Raw genomic sequence first — 27,448 nt, 5'->3', positions numbered from 1 at the left:
TCTGATGTTACCTACAGTCACCAAAAATCATTTCTGCTACAAATTACAATGTAACACAGCTATAAAAGAAACAAGCAACAAAACATGACTCCTTCATGTAGGAAAAGACGTTTTAATAACAAGAAAAGAAAGCCAGACATAAAATTGTATTAAACAGAATAACTCGACTATATTAAAATAGAAAATATATTAAACTACTGAAAGTAGGAACTCTGAAAGTGAAAGTTGCTCAGTCTCATCCAACTCTTTGCAGCCCCATGGACTGTAGCCCTCCAGGCTCCTCTGTCCATGGGGATTCTCCAGGCAAGAATACTGGAGTGGGTTGCCATGCTCTCTTCCAGGGAATCTTCCCAACCCTGGGATCGAACCAATGTCTCTCTCATTGCCAGCAGATTCTTTACCATCTGAGCCACCAGGGAAGCCCAAGGTTACCAGGATATAAGCTCAATAAGGACTGAATGAGTGAATGAATGAACAAGGAAAGCTCATGCCCAATAAGGAAGTCAGTCACTTCTGCTTCAGCCATCTGATACCAAGAGGGAGACTTCAAGGATGGCAAATCTTCTGATTTTTAGTCCATGGAATTCTCTAGGCCAGAATACTGGAATGGATAACCTTTCCTTTCTCCAGGGGATCTTCCCAACCCAGGGATTGTACCCAGGTCTCATGCATTGCAGGCAGATTCTTTACCAGCTGAGCCACAAGGAAAGCCCAAGAATACTGGAGTGGGTAGCCTATCCTTTCTCCAGCGGATCTTCCCAAACCAGGAATTGAACCAGAGTCTCTTGCATTGCAGGTGGATTCTTTACCAACTGAGCTATCAGGGAAGCCCCAAGATAAGCCAGGTATCTATATTTTTATATTATGACTCAATGTTTAACATTATAAAGAAATTCACTTTTCCCCCAGAAACTATATACATCAAATGAAAGCTGTCTGTAGGTCAAATACAACCCGTAAGTAGGTAGAACTCTGGATGACTTGTTTTGCTGTTTCTATATTCATTAAAACTGGGTTTAGCTAGTAATGACAGAGGAAACTATACAGAAGTTTCCCTTTCTCTTTCACGTAAAAGAAATTTGAAGATGGGTAGTTCAATGTTTGGGCCTCCCTGGTGGCTCATCAGTAAGCAAACCCACCTGCAAGGCAGGAGACACAGGTTCAATTCCTGGGTGGGAAGATCCCCTGGAGAAGGGAATGGCTGCCCACTCCAGTATTCTTGCCTGGAGAATGCCATGGACTGGGGAGCATAGTGGGCTACAGTTCTTGGGGTCACAAAAGGATCAGACATGACTTAGAGACTAAATAACAAGAGTCCAATGCTAGCAGGTTGGCTCCATGAAGTTTTTGGTCAGGCTTCTATTATCTCCCACTTCCATTCATGTGGTGTAGTCATTATCCTCATGGTACAAGCAAGCTCCTATATTTTACCGTTTACCTCCAGGCAGCATGATGGAAGATGGCATAATAAGGTGTCAGTTGTATTATAAATGAGTCTTTTCAGAAGTTCTCCAAAACGCTGCCATAACTTAGCCAGAACTTAGTCATATGGCCACACTTGCCATTAAGAGTAGCTCAAAATACTGTCAGTTAGGTAGACAGCCGCACACCCATCTAAGTCTAAGTTCTGCTACTAAATGGGTATCAGAGGAAACTAGATGTCTTTGAAATACTTAATAGCCTTCATAAACTTTGAGCCATTAGATTTTTTTCCATTAGAAAAAGAACACATGTGCAGCAAAACAGACAGCATAAAAATTTATAAGGAAAGAACTGAATAATGTCCTTAACCTGGTAGTTCTCCAATATCAACTCCATATGTTAAGAAAATGCATAAGTTTTGTAAATTCAAAGTTACTTTGAAACTTGATGTTTTGCTCTTTTGTTGTGAAATATAACAAATACACAGAAAAGTGCATATAATATATACATACAACATAGAATTATAAATCCCCATACATCTCTGGCCCCATTATCCCTTCCCTGTTCCCCACTCAAGAGATAACTCACATGATCAGATCCTTTCCCATCCCCCAGGGTATCATTATCCTGATTTGGGGAATAATCACTTCTCTGTCCTTGTATTGGTTTTCCCAGAATCCCTTTTCCTTATTGTTACAGGTTAAAGTCGGGATATTTGCATGTGTTGTGCGGTTAGTCACTCAGTCCTGTCCGACTCTGTGAGACCCCGTGGACTATAGCCCGCCAGCCTCCTCTGTCCATGGGGATTCTCCAGCAAGAATACTGGTGTGGGTTGCCATGCCATTCTCCAGGGAATCTTCCCAACCCAAGGATCGAACCCAGGTCTCCCACATTGCAGGTGGATTCTTTACTGTCTGAGACACCAGGGAAGCCTGGGGTATTTGCATATAATGTTCATAGATGAGAATGACTTGCTGTTTCTTTTTTCATACTGTCTTTGTAGGGTTTTGATATCAAAGTTATGCACAGAATGGGTTAAGGAGTGTTTCCTCTTTGTGCACGGTTTGGAGGAGTTTGTGTAATAATTACACAATTATCTATTCCTGGAAATTTAGTGGAATTTTGTGGTAGAACCTCTTGGGCTTTGAAATGTTCCTTACAGATATGTCATAAGACTATTATAATTTATGTTATAATTTTCTAAAAGTTAGGTTGTTCATAAATCATGTTGTTTTCAGCCTCATGTAGTCTCACTGTTTTTTTTAGATCTATTTATTCTATTACCAAGACAATGGTATATTAAAATCCCCTTCTGAGATCATGGACTTCTCTATTTTTCCTTATACATCTATAAATATTTTCTCTATTTCTGAGACCATATTCTTAAGCACACAGAAATTTTAATTTATTAAGAATCTCTCATAAATTGAAATTTTAGTCATTAAAAAGGGATCTTTTTTAACTCTAGTAATATAATTTTACCTGCTACTAATAGAAATGTCAACATTTTTATTTAATATATGCATTGTATATTAATGCACATATATCACATATATGTATATCCAAGCACATATCAAACCTTCTCATACTTTCCTCTAATTATCATCCTCTCTTCCATATTTTCTATTTTGTAATCTCTATATTACTGCATACAAAATAGTTTCTTTTGACCTGTATTTCAGATCCCTAATTCTCTCTTCAGTTGCTGCTGTACCAATTGTTGTTAAACCTATACATTAAGTTTCTAATTTTTGCTACTGTATTTTTAATATTAAAAAGTTTTCTTCTTTTATTGTTCAAATCTACTAGTCCATTATATTTTTACAATTTCCTATTCTCTAAGAAATGTTTTAAATGTTCCTTTTGCTTCTTTAAACTTAGAAGAATGGGTGCTCTATGATTATTGTCTGATAACTCCAACATATGAAACCTTGTGCCCTCTTCCGCTGGCTCATGCTCATGTCATTTTGAAACCCTGTGAACCTGGAGTGCTTGCTCTTCCCTATGTACTTCTCATGTCCTTGCAAAAGTGTCTGTGTGTGTCTCTCTGAGACCTAATATTAAATTACCTCTCTCCAGAGAGTCTGAACTTTCTTCTGGCAGGCCACTGGGGACACTATTAATCTGGGTGAAATTTTTTTTTTTTTTTTAAAGCTTTTCTTCTGGAGAGTACCACTCGGGCAATGGAAACTCAGGTGTAAAATCTCTGTGATGGCTAGGCTATGTCTGCACCTTTCCAAAAATAAGGTTTTGGGTTTGTTTTAAAGTTGTTTTATCTTTGTTTTTGTTTTTTGTTTTTTTCCCCCGTTCTGCTTAGTAATAAATCCAAGCCTCCTCCCTGGGGTTAGAAGGAGATGAATTTACATCCATTTTAAACTGGTAGTAAGGAAAGAGACCTTTGATATTTCTGCTAAACATGGCAGTTTCTATTAGACGACTCAAATTGAGCCACTCATGGTTTTTCACTTTTCTCTGAATCTTGAGATTGCTAGTAGCAAAACCCAACATTTCCCTTGCTAGAAAAAGCAGATATGCAGGAGGAAAAAACTTTCCAAATAAGAGTATCAGAAAGTTAGACAATAATACTGTAAACAACGATGATGTTCACTGACTCTCAGGAAAAGAAAACTGAAAGTAGGCTGTTGACATTGTTGAGTCTGTATGTTAACAAATCAAAGAAAGAACCTATTTCAGATTTCTTATCATGTTGAGGCTGTGAACTCCCTCATTGGTTAAGATATTATCTAAGTGTCTGACACTTTTAGTTGAAAACATCCTCCTTTAACTTTTACCAATCCAATGGATGGAAAAAAATGGTATGTTACTACAGTTTGCCTCTCCCCAACATTTATTTTTTCAGTATTTGATCATCTTTTTAATACTTGACCACTTTGAATATTTTCTTCTATAAAATTTCTGTAAAATGTTTTTTTCCCATTTTTTTCATTTAACACTCTCTTTCCTCCCTCTTGTCACTCCTTCTCTTGCCATGTACATGGATACACACACACACACACACACAGAGGCTCATTATTTTTTAAATAGTTACCTTTTTTTCTAGTCATATATAATACAAATATTTCTATACCATATTTCATTTATCTTTGGTTTCACTTATGTTTTCTTTTATTATTCATTTTTATTTTAGTTTCCATGTAGTCAATTATGTCTTTTCCTTTTATAACAGTTGGATTTCCTGTCTTATCTAAAACAGCTTCCATACTGTAAAGTCATAAAAATCTTTTTTCTCCCTAAATTTTCCTCTGACATTTAAATTGTTTTATGTTTCACAATTAGATATTTAATCAAGCTGTAATTTATTTTTGTATATGGTATGACACTGTGGTACAGCCCTGTCGTCTTCCAGATGGATAGATAATTACGCCAGCATCATTTCAAAAATAAACCATCATGGAATTTCCACTTCTGCCAAGTTACACTTTAGATGTCCACAGAAGCCCTTCTTAGTACAGCATACAGGAAAAATGCTGAATAAAATACAAATGAAAAATTTTTTCTATTATATGATTAACCTGGTAGGGAAATAAATGAATTACTCAGCAACCAAAAATAAAATTCAGATCCAAAGAGATATCTGAGCACTAGGAAGTCCATTTACCCTGGAGGCATCTCCCAGTCCTTGGTAGTTAAGTGCTTAGTTTATCAGGAGATAAAACATGGTTCCTGAAATCACAAAAGGTCAGGTCAGAGATCCTAGTATAAATCAGTTAAATGAATGGTATTACACTGAAAATGAAACTAAATAGGAAATGTTCTGCAGAGAGACACTGGGTCTATATTCATCTATTTGCTTGTCTCAATCTTCACTTTCAGTAGAACAGGAAAAAAAAAAATCTCTTAAAGAGATTCTCACCATAAGTGTGCATCTGTATAGGCATACTTAGAGCCAGAATTCATGCTATATGTTGGCAAAAAAAAAACCTAATCAAAACACTGAATAGATTTCAGTTGGTAGCACCTCCAGATACCTGGCAGAAGCTAATATAAATCTCCTCTGGAGGAATATATTTTAAAATAGGCCTCAAAAGTTTCCTCTATATATGATATGATATGATATATATATTATATTATATTATATTATATCCTCTATATATGATATTTGTATGGCAAAACCAATACAATATTGTAAAGTAATTAACTTCCAATTAAAATAAATAAATTTATATTAAAAAAAAGTTTCCTCCAGATATGATTCTCAAAACATGAGCTCATAATCAAAAAATTACAAAACACACAAGGAAAGTGGCCAACCAAGAATAGAAATCAGCAGATTCAAATTCATAGAAGCTGTAGATATTAAAATGATCAGAGACTCAAATATTAGAAAATATAGGGAAAAGAATTTAAGAATCTTGAAGAATAGATACAAAAGGTCCAACTTAAACTAAATCAGTGAAGAAACTGTGAAATTTATTAGAGGGCTCACAGACAGAACCCATTATAGGGACACACACCCAAAATATCTCTTGGAACTTTTTCCAAAAAATGTACCTCTTTCATTTATTATTTGTTTTTTCACCCTACAAACAACCTCCCTCCCCCATCCTCCACCCAAAAATTACACATTTGGGTAAATAAGTCCTTTTTTTTTTTTATTGAAATGGAAATATTCTTTAAGAGTTAATAATACATCATTTACTTTTGAAGCTGAATTTTTCCTACCAAAGTGGATTCTCTCTTAAATTTCAGAGGGAGTTGTGAATGGACAATCTGCATGAGTTACTGTGAAAGAAATTTAATAAAGCCTGAGCAGTACTAAATCTAAAGTCACTGGAGTCAGGGCAAGACAAGCAGCATCTGGAAAGGTGGGTGGATATTTTTGGAGTTTAAAAGAGTTGTTTTTATCTGGTCTAAAAATAAATGGTAATAAGAAGTTAGGTTACACTACATAAAATATGTTTCTCTTGCTTAATTGATTTGCATTGCCTGTATTTAATTGTAATTTTTAAATATATTTGGTATGCTGCCTAATGAAAATAATAACATATTTGCTATTAGCAGAGACATGAACTCCAAGCACTAGTCAAAACACAACTGTTTTTGGAAATGATTGTTGGCTTTCAAGTTTACATAAGAAAAAACCCTCTAAATATTTGTGATAATAGTTGAACTTGAAGGTTACTCCAGTGACATCAAATATACTAACAGAATAAGCTCCAGGGAAACAAGCAATTTTTTCTAATGTTATATGTCTACCAAACTATAAAATTACTTCTATCAAAAAAATTAACTCCTAAGGATTAAACCTGCATGCAATGTCAAACAAAGAAGTACTTTTTTAAGGGCAAGTGATTGAATTTTATGTGATCTAAATCAAATCTTGGTTACTTAATGAAAGCATGGAGTATCTTACACATTTTACAAGTAAGAATATTTTGTAAAATTCTATTTCAGATATATGTGCATATGGGGGAAATTATACAAAATGTGTTTCTGTGTGTCATAGTGGAAACCTGTACGAAAGCTCCTAGTCTAAGAAGAATTAGAATCAAACACAGAAGGATTTTAGGAGGGCAAGAGTTTGTGACTACAGATTTCCAGGTGCTAAGTTATAAGGACACCATCAGGAAGAGGAATTGAGGAGAAAACAGTCACAGGATGTATTGACGGTAGGAATTTTGTCACAAAGAAATATAGCCAGAGCTCAATCATTATAAGCAGGACTCAAGGACAGAAAAGAGACGGCTGAAACATGACAAGAGGAGTCACTATATCTACACCAAGTCAGCTATCCAGAAGCGGCCCCGCAGTCTGAGGTGATGGCTGAAAGAGCCAAGAGGCAAGCACCCACTTGGCTTTCAGCTGCAACTGAAAAGAGAAGTCCCAGATTTTCTTCACCCTGTTCTGGTCACCTCTCGACCTTTTCTTCTACCAGTTTACTCATGAGTGTGATGCAGCGTATCAAGTACTGTAGAAATGTCACACTGTCTGCTTTTCAGAGCACGTTAATATATTTCGTATATACGTGATCACATTTGAAATGGATACATTCTCTTTAGGCAAAGCAGGGGATATCAACCACACTTACTGATGACACAAAAATAGCAAAGTTACTGGCACTGGCTGTGTCACTGCTCAGTCTGAGGGTCCCCAACTCCAACTCCTCTCCAACAGCTGCTGTTCCAAACACAGCTAATAACCATTCAGCACTACCTCACAGAGAGAACATCCAATACAAGATGACTGCACATGCAATCCTACTCAACTGAATGTCAATTTACCATACCACGTCACTAAAGGAAACAAATTCTTAGTTTATTAAAGGAATTTGATATCATTAAAGGTCACAAAGCATTTCTTTGCAGACAAATTAATTACTAGCGTACATACCTTCCCAGTTATAAGTAATCTTTGAAAATTAATCAAGGTAATCCATCATATCAGTAAAGAAATCATGTTATAATCTCTATAAATCCATGAAAATACTTGAAAATATTAATATTCATTCATGATTTTTTAAAAGACTTTCCCCAAACTAGGAATAAAAGGAAATTTCCTCAGTTGATAACAATGGTCTACCAAAAAACAAACAAACCAAAAAAACCTTCATACTTGATGGTAAAAGAGTGAGGGCATTCCTCCTAGAACCAGGTAAAAGACAAGGATATTTACTTTAACCACTCCTACTCATCATCATATTGGTAAGAAAAAAATAAAATAAAATGCATAGAGACCAGAAAGGAAGATGTAATTTTGACTGTACTCACAGAAAAAATTATTCTGTATGTAGAAAATGTCAGAGAATTTTTTTAAAAGCTACTAAAATATGTTATTCTCATAAGCTTATAGGATATAAGGTCAATATATAACATTAATTTTATTTTCATATACTGGCAGTTAACATTTAGAAATGGAGATGTCAAAAATACCATTTATGATAGCATCTAAAACATGCAATATTTAGAGAAAAATCCAAGCAAAATATGTATAAGATGTACTAAGAGTAACTGAAGTAAAACTAAATAAATGGAAAAATATACTATGTTTATGGATCAAAAAAGCTAACATTGTTACAAGACTATTTTCTCCAACTAATCCATACTCAACTCAATCTAATAAAAAATTCAGCATTGTTATTTTTATGAAAGTTCTCAAAATGATTCAAAGATTTATTTTTTCCACTTTTTCTTTTTTTGGCTGTGCAGCAGTATCCCGGAGTTCCCTGATCAGGGATCAAACCTGTGCACTCTGCAGTGGGACTGTAGTCTTGACCACTGGACTTCCAGGGAAATACCAATTCTAAAATGGAAATGCAAATAACTGAGGAGAGCAAATCAACTTGAAAATGAACGAAGTTGGAAGGGTCATATTATCTGATTTTAATACTTACTTTAAAGCTATAATAATCAAGAGTGACATAAGTTTTATAGTGACATAAGTATAGACATTTGGAGGCCAGAAATATACCCATATACATATGGTCACTTTATTTTCAATCAAAAGGTCAAAGAAATTGAAAGGATGGATTTTGCAATAAATGATGCTGGGAACAACTTCAAATACACATGGAAACAATAAATATTCCACTTAACTTCACAAAATAACAAAAATTAAATTTAAACCAAACATGGGCTTAAATGTAAAAGCTGAAATGTTACAATTCCTAGAAGAAGCCATAAAAGAAAATATTTATGACCTTTGGATAGATAAAGATTTCTTAGGACATGAAATATATGAACCATTAATAATTTTTTTAAAAATAAAGTGCACTTCAAATTTTGATCTTCTACTCTCCAAAAGACATCTTCAAGGAAACAAAATGTCAAAATCCATAGAATGTGAGAAAATCCTCATAATAAACCTATCAGATAAAGGACTTGTATTCAGAACATATAAAGAATCTTAAAGTCATCCATAACAAGAAAAATGAATTTAATATGCAAAAGATTTGACACTTTATAAAGAAATATAAATGTCTAATATGCACAAGAAAAAATAATTTAACATGAAGTGCTGCACTCAATATGTCAGCACATTTGGAAAATTCAGCAGTGGCCACAGGACTGGAAAAGGTCAGTTTTCATTCCAATCCCAAAGAAAGGCAATGCCAAAGAATGCTCAAACTACCGCAAAATTGCACTCATCTCACACACTAGTAAAGTAATGCTCTAAATTCTCCAAGCCAGGCTTTAGCAGTACGTGAACCGTGAACTTCCAGATGTTCAAGCTGGCTTTAGAAAAGGCAGAGGAACCAGCGATCAAATTGCCAATATCCGTTGGATCATCGAAAATGCAAGAGAGTTCCAGAAAAACATCTGTTTCTGTTTTATTAACTATGCCAAAGCCTTTGATTGTGTGAATCACAATAAACTGTGGAAAATCCTGAAAGAGATGGGAATACCAGACCACCTGACCTGCCTCTTGAGAAACCTATATGCAGGTCAGGAAGCAACAGTTAGAACTGGATATGGAACAACAGACTGGTTCCAAATAGGAGAAGGAGTACGTCAAAGCTGGATATTGTCACCCTGCTTATTTAACTTATATGCAGAGTACATCATGAGAAACGCTGGGCTGGAAGAAGCACAAGCTGGAATCAAGATTGCCGGAAGAAATATCAATCACCTCAGATATGCAGATGACACCACCCTTATGGCAGAAAATGAAGAGGAACTAAAAAGCCTCTTGATGAAAGTGAAAGAGGAGAGTGAAAAAGTTGGCTTAAAGCTCAACATTCAGAAAATGAAGATCATGGCATCTGGTCCCATCACTTCATGTGTAATAGATGGGGAAACAATGGAAACACTGTCAGACTTTATTTTTTGGGGCTCCAAAATCACTGCAGATGGTGATTGCAGCCAAGAAATCCACGCTTTCTCCTTGGAAGGAAAGTTATGACCAAACTAGATAGCACATTCAAAGGCAGAGACATTGCCAACAAAGATTTGTCTACTCAAGGCTATGGTTTTTCCTGTGGTCATGTATGGATGTGAGAGTTGGACTGTGAAGAAAGCTGAGTGCCAAAGAATTGATGCTTTTGAACTGTGGTGTTGGAGACGACTCTTGAGAGTCTCTTGGACTGCAAGTAGATCCAACCAGACCATTCTAAAGAAGATCGGTCCTGGGATTTCTTTGGAAGGAATGATGCTAAAGCTCAAACTCCAGTGCTTTGGCCACCTCATGCGAAGAGTTGGCTCATTGGAAAAGACTCTGATGTTGGGAGGGATTAGGGGCAGGAGGAGAAGGGGACGACATAGGATGAGATGGCTGGATGGCATCATCTACTCGATGGTCTTGAGTTTGAGTGAACTCTGGGAGTTGGTGATGGACAGGGAGGCCTGGCGTGCTGCAATTTGAGCAGTCACAAAGAGTCAGACAAGACTGAGCGACTGAACTGAACTGACTGACTGAATCATTAAGGTAATGCAAATGAAAACCACAGTGAAATACCACTACACAATCACTTAAATGTCCACAATTTAAAAGACTGATTATACTAAGTGCTAAAAAAATATGGACCAACTGGAACTATCAGACATTTCTATTGGGGATACAAAATGGTACAAGCAATTTGAAAACTATTTGGGAGATTAGATTTTAAAATTAAATGTATAGTTATCATCAGTTCAGTTCAGTTGCTCAGTCGTGTCTGACTCTTTGCGACTCCATGAATCGCAGCACGCCAGGCCTCCCTGTCCATCACCAACTCCCGGAGTTCACTCAGATTCATGTCCATCGAGTCCGTGATGCCATCCAGCCATCTCCTCCTCTGTCGTCTCCTTCTCCTCCTGCCCCGAATCCCTCCCAGCATCAGAGTCTTTTCCAATGAGTCAACTCTTCGCATCAGGTGGCCAAAGTACTGGAGTTTCAGCTTTAGCATCATTCCCTCCAAAGAAATCCCAGGGTTGATCTCCTTCAGAATGGACTGGTTGGACCTCCTTGCAGTCCAAGGGACTCTCAAGAGTCTTCCCCAACACCACAGTTCAAACGCATCAATTCTTCAGCGCTCTGCCTTCTTCACAGTCCAACTCTCACATCCATACATGACTACTGGAAAAACCATAGTCTTGACTAGACGGACCTTAGTCAGCAAAGTAATGTCTCTGCTTTTCAATATGCTATCTAGGTTGGTCATAACTTTTCTTCCAAGGAGTAAGCATCTTTTAATTTCATGGCTGCAATCACCATCTGCAGTGATTTTGGAGCCCCAAAAAATAAAGTCTGACACTGTTTCCACTGTTTCTCCATCTATTTCCCATGAAGTGATGGGACCAGATGCCATGATCTTCATTTTCTGAATGTTGAGCTTTAAGCCAACTTTTTCACTCTCCTCTTTCACTTTCATCAAGAGGCTTTTTAGTTCCTCTTCATTTTCTGCCATAAGGATGGTGTCATCTGCATATCTGAGGTTATTGATATTTCTCCCGGCAATCTTGATTTCAGCTTGTGTTTCTTCCAGTCCAGCGTTTCTCATGATGTACTCTGCATATAAGTTAAATAAGCAGGGTGACAATATACAGCCTTGACGTACTCCTTTTCCTATTTGGAGCCAGTCTGTTGTTTCATATCCAGTTCTAACTGTTGCTTCCTGACCTGCATACAGATTTCTCAAGAGGCAGGTCAGGTGGTCTGGTATTCCCATCTCTTTCAGAATTTTCCACAGTTTATTGTGATCCACACAGTCAAAGGCTTTGGCATACGACCCTTCAATTCTACTCTTAGATACTTTCTCAAGAGAAGATGACATATATCCAAAGACTAGTAATCAGTTGTTCACAGCAGCTTTGTTAACAACAGTCCACAAATGGAAACAACCTGAATCCCCATTGTGGATGGGTGTGTAAAAAGAACAAAGCAAAACAGACAAAGGCATATTACCCAGCAGTTAAAAGGTAACAAGCTTCATGAATAAATCTCAAAAACAGGAGGAATGAAAGAAGCCAAGTGCAAAATAATCTCCATAGGACTCCTCTGATGTGAAACTCCAGGAAAAATAAATCTAGTCTACAAGGATTAGAAAATCAGTCTCCTGGCTTTGGTGAAAGTGGAGACTGACTGAGAACATTTTGAAGTAATAGAAATGTGGCAGTTACATAAATGTATGTGTCAAAACACATCGAACCATACACTTAAGATGTGCACATTTCATTATATCTAAATTATACCTCAATAAAATTGTTTTGTTTTGTTTTTTTTTAAGAAAGGCTGGTTCCCAACTGGACTTGAAGGAAGAATACAGGCATCTCAGTAGTTAGGCAGAATTTAGAGCTGAACTGGGAAGGATTCACATCCTGACTGCACTCAGTACCTTTAATTTGGCCAGTTGTATGGGAAACATTTTGTCCTCCTAGACATTTTGTTGTACAGTATTATCTTGTACCCCTACTGACTGGCAGAACATGTTCTTATGGATAATTCTTTATTGAGAAGACACATTAAAGAGGTCATTGCCACAGACTAATATGGAGACTTTCCTTCCCCTCAGTCTTTTTGATCTTGGTCATGGGAAGAACATCATCAAATATAGGGGATCTTCATGTCTCTAGTCTACCAAAACCAGGGAAGAAAGCATATGAAAAACAAATTCTTGTATCATAATAGGTATCAAATGACTACCAAATCAAGAAAGTCTATGGAATCTGAGACAGAATAATTGTGGGGCAAAATCCAAGACTCCTAGTAGCTTTCAGGGATGAAATATTCCTCTGAAGTTGTAACACATAATAATAGATAATGCTTTAGAATAATGTTTCCCAAAGAATGTGACAAGTATCAACGGTGGTATATGAAATGATTTTATTGAAGTGGTAAACCAATATGATACTAAATAACATTAAATCACACCAGATTTTCTTCTCTGGTTCTCTTAGCTTTTCTGATTATGTATCAAAATGTCTCATTTCATGTCAGTATGTTTTTAACATGACTATCTTCTCTTAAAAACAAAATGTAAAATAGCTACCAGAAATACAGTCAGTACATTTGTTTGTTTATTTACTTAGTTATCTTCTATTTATGCCAAGTAAACTTGTTTTTTGCATAAAGTAAATGTTTTCCAGCAAAAAAAAGGAGCCATTAATTTATTAATAATAATAATAATATGTTAAAATACTATAGTAGAATACGGTGATATATGAATATCTGAGACTGGATAACAGTACTTTCAAACATTCATTTGTGAAGAAGGATATCTATTTCTGTATATATACTAACATATTAAAGAAAACTTACTATCAGGACATTTTCATGTTATAAATTAGTTTTTAATTTGAATTGCTTACCTCTTTAATAGTCCCTCAAATTTCAGATTCCAGATAAAAGGCCAGATTAAGATTTTTGTATCTTATAAATTAGAATGAAACTCCATGAAATTGTGGGAAAGGCAGCAATATATTCACACAATAATAGAAGGTCAAATTCTACTCTGTCTTTCTGCTAACAAGTGCTCTCACTTGAGTGTGGTCAGACGAAGATATGCAGAAGGCACCCATGAGAAAAAGATTCTGTTTCCATAAAAGTTGGCAATCTACTATTTTTAGTTTTGCTCTTTTTTCTCTTTTTTCTTGATATACATTTTAATTTCTTTCCTTTAAAAGGATACATAAAAGTTTATATTTTATTCTAGATTCATTAATCACTTCAAAAAATACAATTCATGTGGACAGATTTCTTCAAAATTGTTATGCTGTTGTCAGTGTTTCGACAGTCTTGTACAATTTTTAAAAAATCAACCTCAGCTAGGCTCTAGAGAATTTTAGCAAAAAAATAGAAAGAACTGTAAAACAGATTTTGTTATTTAAAGAAACATAAGACAGTTTGATTTCTATCATGCTTATAATTTCCCAAGAGTAAAATGAAATTTGGAAAGAACAAAGATAAACCCTTTACCTGTTGGAAGGTGCAGTGTTATGTTGTTGCAAAAATCTGTGAAGCAGCATTCCGTTTTGGTAACATTGTTGGAACTATGACAGAAGACTTGTGCATTTAATTCTGGGAGAGAGACACAGGACTTGATCACCTGTTCCTTTCCATTGGTTAACATAACAGAAGCCCAACATGCTCCTTCTGTTTGGCAGGTAAAGTTTGAAGAGTCACACAAAAGACAAACACACTTCAAACCTGGAAAAGATAAGGTAAAACGCTTTAAGATGCGAAAGTTATCATGCAAAGAAAGTCAATCTTCATGAAAACTGAGAGACAGTTTAATAGCACTGGATAAAACATACATGCTAAAGCTGTTACTCTCTCGGCCATGCGCTTTATCAAAAGCATTGCCCAATCAGCACTTACTATTGCTTATATTTTTATAAGCAATCTCTTCAGTTGATACTATATCTTTAAACAATTTTCTCACCCTTGGTGTAAATCCCTCCTTTTCAAACTCAACCAGCTCATTCCTAAATCAATAGTTCCTATGAAACGCTAGGATACAGTAACACAGCAACCTAAAAGTGCAGTCCAGCATCATTTGTAGAGCATTTAAGCATTGTTTAAGGTGCTCACTATCCAGACAATCCAATGTATTCTGTTCATTTACAATTTCTCCTTTAAACTTTAAAGTCAACGTGCTAAAAACACAAATCTAACCGCAGATAGTCACAGCTTTAAAAAATTGTGCGACTCTTTACATTTACATTCTATGATATTTTAACAGTATTATATTGTCACAGTACCTTTAAGGCACTGATGAGTCATTATATATCCCCTTTTCCACTAAAGAATACATCTTAGAATGAGAGTCATTTGAATACAGACCATGACCTCCAGGCAAGTTTCTTTAATGAACACATCTATTCAATAGAGCAAAACACATCAATTGTAGAATGCAATAAATCTACATGAACAAAAATTAGACTTTGTTAATCTGTTCCCTTCGCAAGTTTGCACAACATTCCCCACTTAATAAACACACACACACACACACACACATCCCATTAACTCACATGATCAAAGTAGTAGAGTACTTCTGTTCTGATGTAAAATATCTATCATGAACAATCCAGTGGTTGTGAGTAACTTATTCAAATTACATTTGAATTACTTTTAAATAGAACAGTACTGAATAAGCCTTTTGTATCATTACTTAATGAAGGTTTTGTTAAATCACAACACCCCTCTGCAATATCTGAATGTCCAAAGTTTTTTCATCCAACCGTTTTTACTCAAATTAGTCTTGAAATTGCTAATTACTCAAATTGGAGCTGATTTTATACCTGTAAAATATTTGATACATTAATGGCTATTTTTATACTCAAATTCAAATATCATTGTAAGCAATACAGATAATATTTCTATATAATTGCATGTGTAAGAAAGAAAAACCACATATTGATTAATAGAAATTCTCTCTTCTCTTGATAATTTTTCTTGACCAGTAAAATACTATCTCTATAATCATTTTTATTATTACATACTAAGGGACTTACAATCATGAAATAAAATACCATTTTGTTATCAACACTGGACCAAGCATAACAGGTTATATTTATACCACTGGTTATCAATATAAATAAATATAATCTTTTGTTGATATTTATGTGCTGTGGTAGAACCTTATAATGTAGACTGATTGGGATTCAATAGAACTAGATATATAAAATGTAGATGATTTGAAAGGTTTTAAGGCACTCTTTCTGCATAAAACAGAGCTCATATAATAAAGATCCATCCACCCAGGTATCTTCTGACAGTAGAATCTCTCTCTCTAGCATCTTCTGATTCAAATTTGACAGAGGCCTTCATATTTGGCTACTGCTTGCCTCCTCTGTGCCTCCATTTCCTTATATGAATGACAAGGGATTCCTCCTCATAGTGCTGTTATGGAAAATAAAATAATTAATCTATGTGAAGCCCTTAGAATAATGCCTGATACCTAGAGAGCACTATGTCAATTAGTGACTACTAATTACTATGTAATTAGTGACTATGTCTCCTTATACTGGAGGAGTTAGAGCTAGTTGTTCTATGAAACAATCAAAATACATTTGTAATCCATATAGGAATGATTGAAAGAACTAGGTACACAGACCATTGGAAAAACATTACAAAGAAATGCATCTCCTTCATACTGCCGAGTGAGTTGAACGTTCTCATTCTTTTAATGGCCCGGGCTAGATCCCAAATGATGACACAGCAGGATGATCTGGTGATGGTACAGATAGAGAGTTCAGGAGAAGATGGAGGCTCCAGTCCAAGCTCCATTGCTCCCTTGCTGATTGACTTTGAAGAAGGTCTTTAACCTTACAGGGTTTCAATGCCTTCCTCTGAAAATGGGAAATGAACCAGCGGAGGGGCAGGAGGTCCAGAAATCCTGAAGTTTCACTGAGTGTTATTTATTTTACGATTCTATTAAATTACAACTTATGGAAATTTACAACCAAAAGTATGGAAAGCTCTTTTAAAGTTAAAAAAAAAAAAACCCACCCTACTGTGGTTATTCTTCAGCCTCATACTTCAAGCATTTGAAGTTGGGAAGAATAAATGTCCCCACACATAGTTTCGAACCATTTGTTACTACATTCCTCATCAGAGTCTCCTTGAATGTTTTATTTCCGGGAGAAGCGTAACCTGGAAATCAAGGCACATAACTTAGGGATATGGGTCCAGTGAGTGAAGACAACCATAAGGTCCTCAGCAGCCAAACATACGCTAGTCTCATATGTGCTTGTCATTGCGTACAATTCCCAATGCAACCACAGGAGTTAGCTGTCACTCTCTCCATTTCACAGACAATGAAATGAGGCTCAAAAAGATCAACTGACTGAACTGATGTGTCAGTCATTAGACTACCTAAACAATGTTGTTTCTATCCTACCAAAGCTGATATTATTTTAAAAACAAGATGAGTACAAAAATCATCTTCCCACCTCACCAGTTTCTAGCAATGGTAAACGAAATATAACTTATTATAACATTTATATTTTATATATAAGAAAATAATATTTTACTTTTAGAATAACATATAATTCTCATACAGCAAAAACAAATTAAAATTACTTAACAATGGACAATTGAGATTTTTATCTTTATTGTTCAAATAATCTTTTTAAACAAATTCTACCTATTTTTTGAGAACTGCTGCTGTTGCTGCTGCTAAGTCGCTTCAGTTGTGTCTGACTCTGTGAGACCCCATAGACGGCAGCCCATGAGGCTCCCCCGTCCCTGGGACTCTCCAGGCAAGAACACTGGAGTAGGTTGCCATTTCCTTCTCCAATGCATGAAAGTAAAAAGTGAAAGTGAAGTCGCTCAGTCGTGTCCGACTCTTAGCGACCCCATGGACTATGGCCTACCAGGCTCCTCCATCCATGGGATTGAGAGACCAGTGGTCAAATATCCTGTGCCTTACATCTAGTATAAATAACGTTACCTTTCAGTTGGTTTAAGTGTTTTTTAAGTGTAAGTTTCTAAGTATACCTAATCAATACTTTCTCTTGGAAGCATTACTGGCTCCTTATAGAAATGATTACATAATAGTTCTTATCAAGGAATAATGTAGATACTCACTGAATGTTTAACAGGCTATAAAAATATCAGTCAGTTTAAAGTAAAAGGTACCAATCAGAAGAATAATACAGACCAAAGTGATACAGTTAAGTCATAGTAAGTGACAAGTGACATGTTTACTTTAAATCCTGCACAATGGAAAACACTGACAAAATTGAGAATTTATTGATGATAATGGCTTCAAACAATTGCTAAATGTCCTCATTTACTCCAAGTCAATTAGCTCTACTGTATATCACTGACAGAGAACAAACAGCAAACTAAAAAGAACCTAAGATGTGTATCTAACACATAATCTACAACATAGTTAATCTTGCACATAGTGAATTGGTGGGAAATAAAAAATGCAAGACCAAACATAGAATTCTAGTGTTACCAGTTAAAACATAGGTTGCCATTAGAGACAAGACACGTTCATATTTTGTTTTTTTTAAAAACTGACATTAATTGAGTCAATTGCACTAGAATATTCTACAATAGGATAATCTGTTAGCAGACAACAGGCCAGACTTAACATTTATTTATTTTATACTTTCTCATTATACTGTACTTGAGTCATACAGAAAGGGATAGCAAATGAAGTTGAAGAAGAAGGTAATTACCCGTAATAAGGAGGCCTATTAGACTTTTCCCCACAAGGAAGATTGCACTTTTCTTGTGTCTCCTCCCACCCTTTTAATTATCCTCTTCTTCCCCCTTTTTGCCAATTAGTCTATAAAAGCCAAGACATCTGTTACCCACAAGACATCTGTTACCCACATGAAACCAAAGGATGTGAACATTCCTAATCAACCAGAAAATAAATGTTCATCCATATTTACACGTGAGGGCAAGCATATCCTGGCACCTGGAAATGCAAAAAACATCAGATTACATAAAAGAACCAAATGTATCACTTGTGTTTGTGTGCTATTCTTACTCATAATATTCGGTGGGGAAATATTAGTTGTTTTGAATTAGATACTCTTTTCAATAAACTGATTTCCTACATTTGGGGGCTGTATGCTAACACATCTATCGGCCAGTGCCTTACCTAAATTTCTGATACATGCCCTTTCTTCTTTTCCAGAAATTAGTTGATTCAATGTCCCTAATTTGAGAGTTGGATATTAAACAAAATATTTTTTTCATTTAGAAAACTGTCTCAAGTTTGACCTGCTGCCTTTTATCATTTGCAGCCTTCTGAGTTAACAAAAGAATAATTCAAGCTCATCAGTGTGCTGAATATGAAAAGTATAGCAACAAGAAAGGAGCCAGGACACCCAGAATTACTGTCTGCAAAATAAAGCTAGACAAGGTCAAAGGCAACCAGGCAGGGATCTTTCTTTTTTATTTCTTTTCAAATTTTTATTTTCTTGTCATGTAGTCATTTCAAAGTATTTGCCTTTCTTAATGGCAAGAAAGAATAGAGAAAGAAAGTAGCTTTAATAAAATATTAGTTTAGTTTAGTGCTAAGTCATTTCAGTCATGTCCAATTATGTGCAACCCCATGGACTATTAGCCCGCCAGGCTCCTCTGTCCATGAAATTCTCCAGGCAAGAATACTGGAGTGGCGTTGCCATGTCCTTCTCCGGGGATCTTCCCAACCCAGGGATCAAACCCACGTCTCTTACATCTACTGCTTTGGCAGGCGGGTTCTTTACCACTAGTGCCACATGAGAAGTCCCAAATGCAAACTTTTTGGCCAAATGACCCTTCAGCCGAAATTCAACTTCTAGAATTCCATTTGCCCAGATATATCCAAAGAAATTCAGAACTCCTAAAATATTGTATACCAAACACAAAGGAAAATTATTCCTTTGTGCAAGTGGCTATTATGTTCCCTGTTTAAGAAGGTCTCACTCTCCTAACTGAGAAGGAATGGAACTACCCTAATAGGAGAGATTCTACCCAGGACAACTGCTTTCACCTCCAGTTGCAAGGTTCAGTTTAGGAAGAGTCCAGCACATCTTGAATTCAAGTACTTGCTGCTCAGAATATCCTCAACCCAAATCCTGGGTTCAATGCCTGGATCAGAAAGATCCCATAGAGGAGGGCATGGCAACCCACTCCAGTATTCTTGCCTGGAGCATTCCATAGACAGAGGAGCCTGGATGGCTACAGTCCATGGGGTCGCAAAGTCAGACACCACTGAGCGACTAACACACACAAAGACCCCTCCAGTTTTACAGCCCTTTGTTACTCTGAGCTCATTCTCAACTTAAGTAACTTTAGGGTTACCGTATCTATGACAGACAGAAAGCTGGGGTTAGAAACATGAGCACCCAGTGAAGGACAGGTTTGCATTCCCAGATTCACACATTGATATTTCAGTGGGTGAGCTGATCCTACCAATTTATAATCCAACAAAACTTCTCCAGTCAATATTAAAGGTTATCTTACCCTATATTTATCATATGAGAATCCATTGTTTTTTCCAATGTCAACATGATATTTGGGAGAAGTAGAGGAAATTTCAAAGCCTCTCTGAATTGGTCTAGACATCAAGATTTGATTAATCCCTAAAATCACAATATATACACAATTACAACTTTAGACTTTGACTATAATCATGTAGTAAAGAAAAGGACTGACTCTATTTGGAGTCTCCTATAGCAAAGCATGTCAAATAAAAGGTTGTTCCTAATCACAAGACACGTTTCTTCTGCTAACATCCCATATAATTCTGACTTAAGTTGAGAAGCTATTTTTTTACTTTGGCAGCCTAAGTGGCTCTTTATCAAACTTTTATTCGAAGTCCTGAGATCTGTTCTGTCTCCTTAGTGGAAGACTAATTCTCAATGGATTCTAATTACAATCCAATTACATTGAAGAAAACAAAATCTACAATCGTTACTATAACCTAATAGGCTAGAAAGTCTGGATTCTTCCAAATCCCTGAACGTCATTTCTTATAACTAAGGCTCCTAGACCCACTTGTCCCTATTTTATAGCTCTAAATAACAAGTTTCTTTCCCACATCATGACCTTGCCACTATGGAGTAACAGTTCCTCCAAAAAATTTAAAATAGAACTATCATGCGTGTGTGCTCTATGCTAAGTCACTTCAGTTGCGTCTGACTCTTTGCAACCCTATGGACTGTAGCCTGCCAGGCTCCTCTGTCCATGGGATTCTCCAGAGAAGAATACTGGAGTGGATTGCCATGCCCTCCTCCAGGGTGTCTTCCTGATCTAGGGATAAAACCTGTGGCTCATTATGTCTCCTGCACTGGCAGGCAGGTTCTTTACCCCTAGAGCCACCTGGGAAGCCCAGAACTATCATACAATTAAGCAATTCCACTTCTGCATATTTATCCAAAGAAAACAAACATACAAACATGAAAAGATATGGGTACCCATGTTCACTGCAATATTATTTACAATTGCCAAGATAGTGAAAGAACCTAAGTGTCCATCAACAGATGAATGGATAAAGAAAATATGGTATACACACACACACACTCTCACATACACTGGAATATTATTCAGCCATAATAAGAAATGAAGTCTTGCCATTTGTGACAAGCATGGACCTTGAACATTGTACTAAGTGAAAAAAGGCAGACAGAGCAAGACAAATACACGATTTCATCTATACATGGCATCTGAAAATAAAGTCTTATTATAATATATGCTGATAAATGTAAACTAGATTTTTTTAAAAGGATATTGTATTAGTTAGGGTTTTCCAGAGATACAGAACCAGTAGAACATACATACACACACATGTATACATATATCTATAAACATCTATATCTACAGAGAGATTCAGTTTGAGAAACTGGCTCACTAGATTGTGGAGGCTGACAATTCCAAATCTGCAGGTTAGGCCAGCAGGAAGGAGACCTAGGGAAGAGTGGATGTTGCACCTCAAGTCTGAAGATGGTTTGAAGGCATAATTCTTTCTTCTGGAGACCTCAGTTTGTTTTCCTCATAATGCCTTTAACTGATTTGATGAGGCCCACCCAGTAAAGGAGAGTAATCTGCTTTACTTAGAGACTATTGATTTAAATGTTAATCTCATCTTAAAAATAACTTCACAGCAATATCCAGACTGGTGGTTGACCAAAAATCTGGGTACCATGGTCTAGGCTAGTTGACTTGTAAAATTAACCATCACAAATATTTACTATGTATCAAACACCATGGTAAGAAAGGAGGCAGGGAGAAGACCAAAAAGATCATTCTCTAAATGAATGGCAGTGTTAAAGGACATTACTGCTGCTGCTGCTAAGTCGCTTCAGTCGTGTCCGACTCTGTGCGACCCCAAAGATGGCAGCCCACCAGGCTCCCTCGTCCCTGGGATTCTCCAGGCAAGAACACTGGAGTGGGTTGCCATTTCCTTCTCCAATGCATGAAAGTGAAAAGTGAAAGTGAAGTCGCTCAGTCGTGTCCGACTCTTCGCTACCCGGTGGACTGCAGCCTACCAGGTTCCTCCGCCCATGGGTTTTCCAGGCAAGAGTACTGGAGTGGGGTGCCATTGCCTTCTCCGAAAGGACATTACTACAGTGTGCTAAACGGAGCCAGAGGTGGTATACAGTGTATTAGGACACAGCGGCTGAATGTTACTTAATTCAGCAGAGGAGGGGGCAGGATAGATAGGGGAGGCTTCTTTGAGGTGAGTCTTGAGGAACACAATTATTCTTCACCATCCCCAGTCTCCCTGCGACCCCCACCGCCAGCACCCACCCCCATTCCCCCCACACACCCCCACCTCCTCCATTCAGAGTACCTGTCCCACCCCACCCTCTCAGCAGTCCTCAAATTAGCTTCCAGTCAGTCCCACCAGCCTGGGGAAACCACGGGCAGTCGTCACCCACTGGACAGTGGGGAAATAGCTCCTCCTGTGGAGTGAAATACACGGGCACTAACTTGTCTCCACTTTACCAGTATGTTCCTGTAACACCCACTCCGCAGATGGAACTCCATTCCCAGTCCAAGCATGTTGGCGTCCGGAGCACCACCCTCCCAAGGCCCCTCTGGACTCTGCTACTATCTGGGAAGGTTCGGTCACCTTCCCCAGAGTTGCAGTTTGGGGGTCGGAGCCCTCCCCCAGCGCAGGGCCCGGGAACTTCCACCTCCTGTTCGCCTGGTGGCTTTGCAGGTCCTCCCCGGGGTCGCCGGGACCCGAAGGGTGGTCAGCCGGGCCTTGGCGTGAGTGAATTCCGGACTGTGTCTGCTCAGCCTGGCTTCTCCCCTGCCTGCCCAGTCTCAGTCCAGAGATGCCTTCCCGGGGATCCCGGGTGCCACCTAGCGGCACCAGAGAGAAGATGCCGGCTACTTTTTACGGGAACCATTCCCGAAGAGCGTTTCTCAAACCTCGTTAATCTGCCGCCCTTGGTTTTCTGTTATTTGACATTTAAAATAGAAAGTACGGGCTTCTCAGGTGACGCTAGTGGTAAGGAAAGTGAAAGTCGCTCAGTCGTGTCCGACTCTTTGCAACCCCATGGACTAGTCCATGGAATTCTCTAGGCCAGGATACTGGAGTGGATAGCCTTTCCCTTCTCCAGAGGATCTGCCCAACCCAGGGATCGAATCCAGGTCTCCCGCATTGCAGGCGGTTTCTTCACCAGCTGAGCCACAAGTGGTAAGGAACACGGAAGTGGCAACCCATTCCAGTCTTCTTGCCTGGAGAAGACCATGGACAGAGGAGCCCAGGGGGCTACAGTCCAAGAGGTCGCAGAGTGGAGCACGACTGAGGGGCTGGACACACATACACACAGGGAGCACGACTTATCTAGAAACAAATCAACGCATTGGTGACTTGAATGCGCTTCTCCATTGGAAAAGTGGGCTTCTGCTCTCCGATTCCCTAGACTGTCACACCCCCAGCCCAGGGGAAGGGCTTTGAAAGCTGCTGCTTGCTAGATGAGAATTTATTAAAAGAAATCTCTTGCTTGCCCCCACAAGATCCCAGCTATCCAAATACTGCTAGCAAAGTTTTTCCAAATTGTAAGAAAAGAAAAATTAATAATTAGGCCTGTAAGTCGTATTGGCATATTCAGTAAGATCCCACTGCCCACTGAGCAGTTATGTTGATGTTCATATAAAATCATACTTGACAATACTGATTACTAGATTTGGGGATATCACCCACCTGTAAAAATCTCAAAAATAATTCTAGGACTTAATCAAAGATTGAACTAAATTTTTGCTTTCCCAAGGAAGAACACTGAAAAAAAAAAAAAGCAATCTCTATTACCATCATTTTCAAAAAGAAAGGGAATTATTAAATCAAGCAAGTAAGGATATAAGTCATAGATCTAAGGATAGGGCTTAAAAGATGAAGGATATCTTTTAAATTTTTCAAATGTTGAAAAATAATTGCTATTATCATGTTTGGAGAAGGCAATGACACCCCGTTACATTTCTTTGTCTTTTTCTGATACAAACTGTTAATCTGGGGGTGGACTGTGCATCAAAAAGTGGAACTCAGAGTGTTCAACCTGTTTCTAAACTGTTTTCTTGATGATTAATGGCCACAATCCACACAAGAATTTTCTCTTAAATGGAAGATGCAAACATCCATAGTGCTGTTTCTGTTCAATATGAAATGTTAAAAAAAAAAAACCTGAATAAAGCTGAATAATAAAAGCCATGCATCCCAAGCTACAAAGAAAGCTAATAGTAGGAGACCAGTGTTTGATTGTTTTCTTTGCTCAGAAAACAGATTGCTGGGCCTTCTGGGCTCAACTCAATGAGCTCACCCTAGGCAAATAAATGCTCACCTGCCATTGATTCATTGTTTAAATGCTTCCACCATTATAGGGACACCGATATTAATACTGTATTTGATCAGTCTGCACTTTTAAGTCTATTTTATTGGACAATGGTGTTTTTTTAATTATTATAGACCTGTGTTCAATATACTGCTTCTCAAATCTATGATGAAGTCTTGATCAGAACACATCACATAATTTTAATATTGTTTCCATGAGATTACTACCAATTATAACCAACTCCTGAAGGATATGATTTCCAGCAACATCTTGTAGTGATAAGCACAGATTGCTATTCTGTTACATGGAGAAATGAACCTATCTAAAGAAAAGAATAGCCCAGGAGTCCTGATTCAGCCCAGTGTATTAGGAGATGGGGGTGTTAATCCTGGCTCTAGTAACATGAACTTTGAGGCTTCTGTGACCTCAACTGATCCACCCAAGAAAGAGTGGTGGCTCAGGAGGTAAAGAATCTGCCTGCAATGCAGGAGAATTGGGTTCAATCCCTAGGTCAGGAAGATCCCTTGGAGAACAGAATGGCTACCCACTCCAGTACTCTTGCCTAGAGAATTTCATCGCCAGAGGAGCCTGGTGGGCTCCAGTTCATGAGAGTCACAAAGAGTGAGACAAGACTAAGCAACTAATACACACACACACACACACACACACACACACACACTGTCCTTCCCAGTTCTAAAGTTCTATGACTTTACGGTGAATGCATTGATGGCCACCAGGCCGTATGAGACAGAGCCATGTGAATGAATACATATCCAGAGAACAAAAAAGTTATATTAGAATCTTAGTTCTCAAAGAAACCTGTTCAGAAGAATATTACATTATTCTGATAAAGACTGAATTGTTTTTTTTTGTTTTTGTTTTTGTTTTTTTTTTTTCTCTTTTTTTTTTTTATTAAATTTTAAAATCTTTAATTCTTACATGTGTTCCCAAACATGAAACCCCCTCCCACCTCCCTCCCCATAACATCTCTGTGGGTGATCCCCATGCACCAGCCCCAAGCATGCTGTATCCTGCGTCAGACATAGACTGGCGATTCAATTCTTACATGATAGTATACATGATAGAATGCCATTCTCCCAAATCATCCCGCCCTCTCCCTCTCTCTCTGAGTCCAAAAGTCCGTTATACACAGCTGTGTCTTTTTTCCTGTCTTGCATACAGGGTCGTCATTGCTATCTTTCTAAATTCCATATATATATATAAGTTATATTAGAATCTTAGTTCTCAAAGAAACCTGTTCAGAAGAATATTACATTATTCTGATAAAGACTGAATTGTATAATCAGTTTATACTTTGGAATTCCACTGAGTCGTAGAAGCCTAGTTTTGTGTTTTCAAGCTCACTGAAGTTGAAAAGATATAAATCATGTAGAAGACCACAGAGAATTTGGTGATGAAAGGAAAGCAGAAGACATATTTCATCTATTTGTGAAAAATGGAATAAAACACAGAAAATTGACACAAATATAAAGGTTTAAAAGCTAAAGGAGCTCTGGTTTATTTAAAAGAGGCAATTAAAAATAATCAATCAGTAATTACCGAACTACAGGACTAAAAGAATAGGCAGATAGAAAAAGAGACAAGACAGCCTCACACTTGGAATGAAAGTAGCAAATAAAGTTGAAGTTAGTCTTCAGAGTTCTCAAGGGCTCACTTGTCAGAAATTTTTATCACAATCCACATTTCTTCATTTCTATGATCAGATATGGTAAAGAATAGATAATTCTCAATCTAGAAATAAAAGGAAACTACAAAGTAAGAAGCTGCTCTAACTAAAAATAGAGAAGTGAAGAGTTGAAAGGGGAAGAGGAGGGCAAGTGATTTAAAAGGAAGTTTTCTCTAGGGCTGATCCCAACTTTTCCACACTGACCCTAAAACTCAAAAGTTTATTTAGCTTGGATACTATGAAGAAAACTTACACTGTACAGGCATAAAAGGGGAAGCATTATCTGCTCCTTTTTTCAAAAAAGTTGAGTAGGAGTGGAAGCTGATGAATGGGCGATGGAATTTTTAAATTCATAATTTAAAAAATATATGTAATTCTCAGACTTTGAGGGATTATCATAGCTGCTATGAAAGGTGGCTTACATGGCTTTCTCTGGAATTATGTTTTCTTTCAGGGCTTTCCAAGTGGCTCAGAGGGTAAAGAATCTGTCTGCAATATAGGAGACCGGGGGCCAATCCCTAGGTCAGGAAGATTCCCTGGAGAAGGGAATGGCAACCCACTCTAGTATTCTTGCCTGGAGAATTCCATGGACAGAGGAGCCTGGCAGGCTACAGTTTATGGGGTCACAAAGAGTCAGACATGACTGAGCAACTAACATTTTTGTTTATCAAAGTATTATTAAACAAAATAACTCCTTGCTTTTTTCCAGCTATGCAAATATATTTCAAGACATAAAAATGAAGAAATACAAGAAATTAGAGGACCTTGGAAGGCTCAACTCATATTAAGCCAAAAAGCAGACAAAGTCTAAGGCAGGTTATCCTGAGTTTTGCTGCTATTGTCATGATAAGCCAGTATAAAAACAAAACAAAAAAACTATAGCAAAATAATAAAAAAACGACCCTTATCTTTGTAGCTCTCTTCATTTGCATTTAACATTGTGGGAATTCAGCAAGGTGAAGGGCGAGGATTCTCAGCCTCAGAAGACTCCACATCTGTATCTGAAGTCCTGAGTCATTCGCCTGACCAGCTGCATAGCCGAGGAAGTCTCTACACCTCTCTAAACATGACTATGCACTGGGGAAGCAGGGACAATAATTCTCATCTCACAAGGTTTGGTGTTAGAGAGCTATTTTATATAAGACATGTGACACACAGATGTTAAAAACCTAACAAT

The 27,448-nt window shown here is 37.4% G+C and overlaps 1 protein-coding gene across 3 annotated transcripts in view; it reads right to left on the bottom strand.

The window, feature by feature from the left end:
* The window catches only part of ACVR1C (activin A receptor type 1C), a 65,268-nt gene extending 42,092 nt beyond the window's left edge, over positions 1 to 23,176 (bottom strand). Inside the window, exons 1-3 of one of the 3 annotated variants that reach the window (XM_068969066.1) lie at positions 23,160 to 23,176; positions 14,575 to 14,612; positions 14,272 to 14,502 (exon numbers count right to left, since the gene is read on the bottom strand). In XM_068969066.1, coding sequence (XP_068825167.1) covers positions 14,272 to 14,502; positions 14,575 to 14,611 — 268 coding nt within the window. In that variant the 5' untranslated portion in view covers position 14,612; positions 23,160 to 23,176. Of the gene's footprint in view, positions 1 to 14,271; positions 14,503 to 14,574; positions 14,613 to 23,159 lie in introns of those variants that run through there. The other 2 variants (XM_068969067.1, XM_068969065.1) reach the window with 2 other exon arrangements.
* Positions 23,177 to 27,448: the final 4,272 nt, after the last annotated feature.

This window comes from Capricornis sumatraensis, chromosome 3, assembly GCF_032405125.1.
Source record: "Capricornis sumatraensis isolate serow.1 chromosome 3, serow.2, whole genome shotgun sequence".
Classification (NCBI taxonomy): Eukaryota; Metazoa; Chordata; class Mammalia; order Artiodactyla; family Bovidae; genus Capricornis; species Capricornis sumatraensis.
Note: the sequence above shows the minus strand (reverse complement) of the source record. Positions and strands in the feature narration are given on the sequence as shown.